Raw genomic sequence first — 3,033 nt, 5'->3', positions numbered from 1 at the left:
ATCACTTTTCATGATTGCCACAAATAGCATAAAATATCTTGAGGTAACTCTGACCAAGGAAGTGAAAGACCTATTTGACAAGAACTTTAAGTCTTTGAAGAAAGAAATTGAAGAGGACACCAGAAAATGGAAGGATCTCCCTTGCTCTTGGATGGGGAGAATCAACATAGTAAAAATGGCAATTCTACCACCAAAAGAAATCTATAGATTCAATGCAATTCCCATCAAAATCCCATCAAAATTCTTCACAGACCTGGAGAAGACAATAATCAACTTTATATGGAAAAACAAAAAACCCAGGATAGACAAAACAATCTTATACAATAAAGGATCTTCTGGAGGCATTATCATCCCGGACTTCAAACTCTATTACAGAGCTATGGTATTGAATCAATCTACATTTCACTGTTAGTTGAGGACTTTTGTTGTAGGGCATGGAGAAACCAACATTGAACTGAACAGGAAATTCTCCCTGTTTTGTATGTTTCCTAGTGCAGAAATGGGTTATACAGCCTGAAGGGAGAGAAAAGGCATCAGTAATCTTTCATAGTAGCAGATCTACAATATCAGACTTCAGCTAAGATGTATCCACTAGTGCCTAGTAGTTATGTAATAATGAACTACTTTCTAGTGTATTGCTAATGGCCATATTGTCAAACTGACTTAAAATTATCAATGTCTATTCCCAGTAAGTTGATGTTGCTCTCAGCCTTGATCCCAGAATTTCTTCTGTGCTGTGTTTCATTATTAATGCAGACATTCATGACTACTCAAATTGCTGAAAATGAATATTTGAGTCCATAATCTCAGATGAGTCACTTAACTTCCCAGCTAAAGCACAATGATCATCACAGAGAGGCACTGGAAAGAATGTAAGATCCAGAATATCAGGCAGAAAGTCATGGAATTCTAATGTTACTGTTACTACTTTACTTGATCATTGCACACATAACAGTCACTATAGTTTCCAGATCAAGACATAGGCAAATCCAGCCAACCACAAAGACAGACTGAAACCTGTGGAATTGCTGAGCATGTAAAGGTGTCTACTGGCAGTCTTGACAATACTATTTTGATTGCTCACAGCCACATTGTAGAATACAAAAATTTAATTTCTTAAATTGCCCGAGGGGTAAATGTATTCTTCTTGGTGCATGTATGCCCCGCTCTCACCATTAAATAAAAGGGACAGTATTTTAAAATATTGCAACATGATGGAGAGGAATTCATGAAGGCCGACACAAATGTGGAAGTCTGTTTGCTTTTCAAGACTGATGAGAAATTTATAATCACTTTTCTTTCTACGGATTCTGTAGGTTCTCTATGTACTTGTGAATGATCCTACCTCTATGTGTGCATATAGCACTGATTGGACTCACTGTGTTAATGAAGAAAAAAGGTCCAGAATTTGGGAAAGAGATTAATTGGAAGGTCCCAAGTGGAGCCAGAGGGACATATTCATGGTAGATTTGATCATAATATATACCATACATAAATAAACAAAGAATAAGCAAAGTCATCTTGAAAACTGTAACTATTTTAATGTATGTTTAGAATTTTCACTCAAATTGATATTGTAGACTATATAAATTTCCTGAAAATCTCTAATCTTATATTTTTTGACTGACCTGTTTTTCCCTTATTATGCTACACAGTTTCTTTCAAACATTTTTATGTATTGGTATATGTAATTGTTTTGTCACAAAATCTAAAAACTAATAATGAAATATTCCTATAATGTCTACATTTCTAAGTTGGTCTTTAACTAATATAGCTATCTAGAGTTGCATTGAATTTCCTGAGAATGCTGCCATTTTTTATTCCCTTTAGATAAAATATTTCTGTTGTATTGCATATATAAACCGATTTTCTTGCCAGAATCACCTGTTTACAATTATATTTGTTTCCATAATTCAGTTATTACAGAAAGTGATGTAATAAACTTTGATATACAAATGTTTCTATGGTATGTTCTCTTTTGGTCATTTGTGTCAGTTATTTTGTATGTAACAAGGTGCAAAAGCAAATATAAATTGTATATATCTGAAAGGAGGCTACAAATTCTAAAAATTTAGCAGGTTTTGGAATTACTAAAGGCCATCATCTTTATAATCACAATCACCTCTTATAAATCAATTTGATAACCTTGTTTCAAGAGAAAGAATTTGTTTCAGGTCTGAAATCAATTGAGATCTTAAGCCCCGATGTTATTTACAGAGGGTCTGCACAGTGTTCAGGGAAGAAGTATGAGATCATTTCCCCAGAAAGGAATAGAATTTGAACCTCAACATCTTCCTACCTGACCCAGGTGCCCTGTACCTCGTTTTTCTCCAACTGGACTAGGTCCTTATTTAAGAAGTTCCCTGCTCATGAATATGCAAATCACAAGAACTTATGGTGGTAAACACAGGGACGCACACACACCATAACATCATATGAACAGTATCCTCTCTACAGTGACTGAGCACACAAGGTCCTCACCATGGGATGGAGCTATATTGTCCTCTTCCTATTGGCAGCAGTTACAGGTAACACTCTCCCCAACTGCAGATTTCCACACTCTCCGGTGACAATGGCATCCACTCTGCCTTTCTCTCTGCAGGTGTGAACTCAGAGATCCAGCTGCTACAGTCTGGGGCTGAGCTGGTGAAGCCTGGGGCTTCAGTGAAGATGGCTTGCAAGACTTCAGGATACAGCATTACAGAATACTATATGCACTGGGTGAAGCAGAAGCTTGGGCAGGGAATGGAGTGGATTGGATGGATTGATCCAGAAGATGGTGAAACTGAATATGCTCAGAAGTTCCAGGGCAAGACCACACTGACTGCAGAGAAATCCTCCAGAACAGTCTACATGGAGCTCAGCAGCCTGACATCTGAAGACTCTGCAGTCTGTTACTGTGCAAGACACAGTGTTGCAACCACATCCTGAGTGTGTCAGAAACCCTGGAGAAGCAGGAAACTGCCCTGAGTCTGAGATGACAGAGAGATTAGCCTGGAGACTTGCTGAGAAATAATCACTAGGAGTGTCCCT

At 37.6% G+C, this 3,033-nt stretch overlaps 1 gene segment (V, D, J or C); it reads left to right on the top strand.

The window, feature by feature from the left end:
• The first annotated feature begins 2,482 nt into the window (after positions 1-2,482).
• On the top strand, positions 2,483-2,931 carry LOC101986508. The segment is given in 2 exon segments: positions 2,483-2,528; positions 2,603-2,931. Coding segments are annotated over 2 exon segments (375 nt in total).
• The last annotated feature ends 102 nt before the right edge of the window (positions 2,932-3,033 follow it).

Source organism: Microtus ochrogaster, chromosome 1 (assembly GCF_000317375.1).
Source record: "Microtus ochrogaster isolate Prairie Vole_2 chromosome 1, MicOch1.0, whole genome shotgun sequence".
In the NCBI taxonomy this organism is placed as follows: Eukaryota; Metazoa; Chordata; class Mammalia; order Rodentia; family Cricetidae; genus Microtus; species Microtus ochrogaster.
This window is presented reverse-complemented; position numbering and strand designations above follow the sequence as displayed.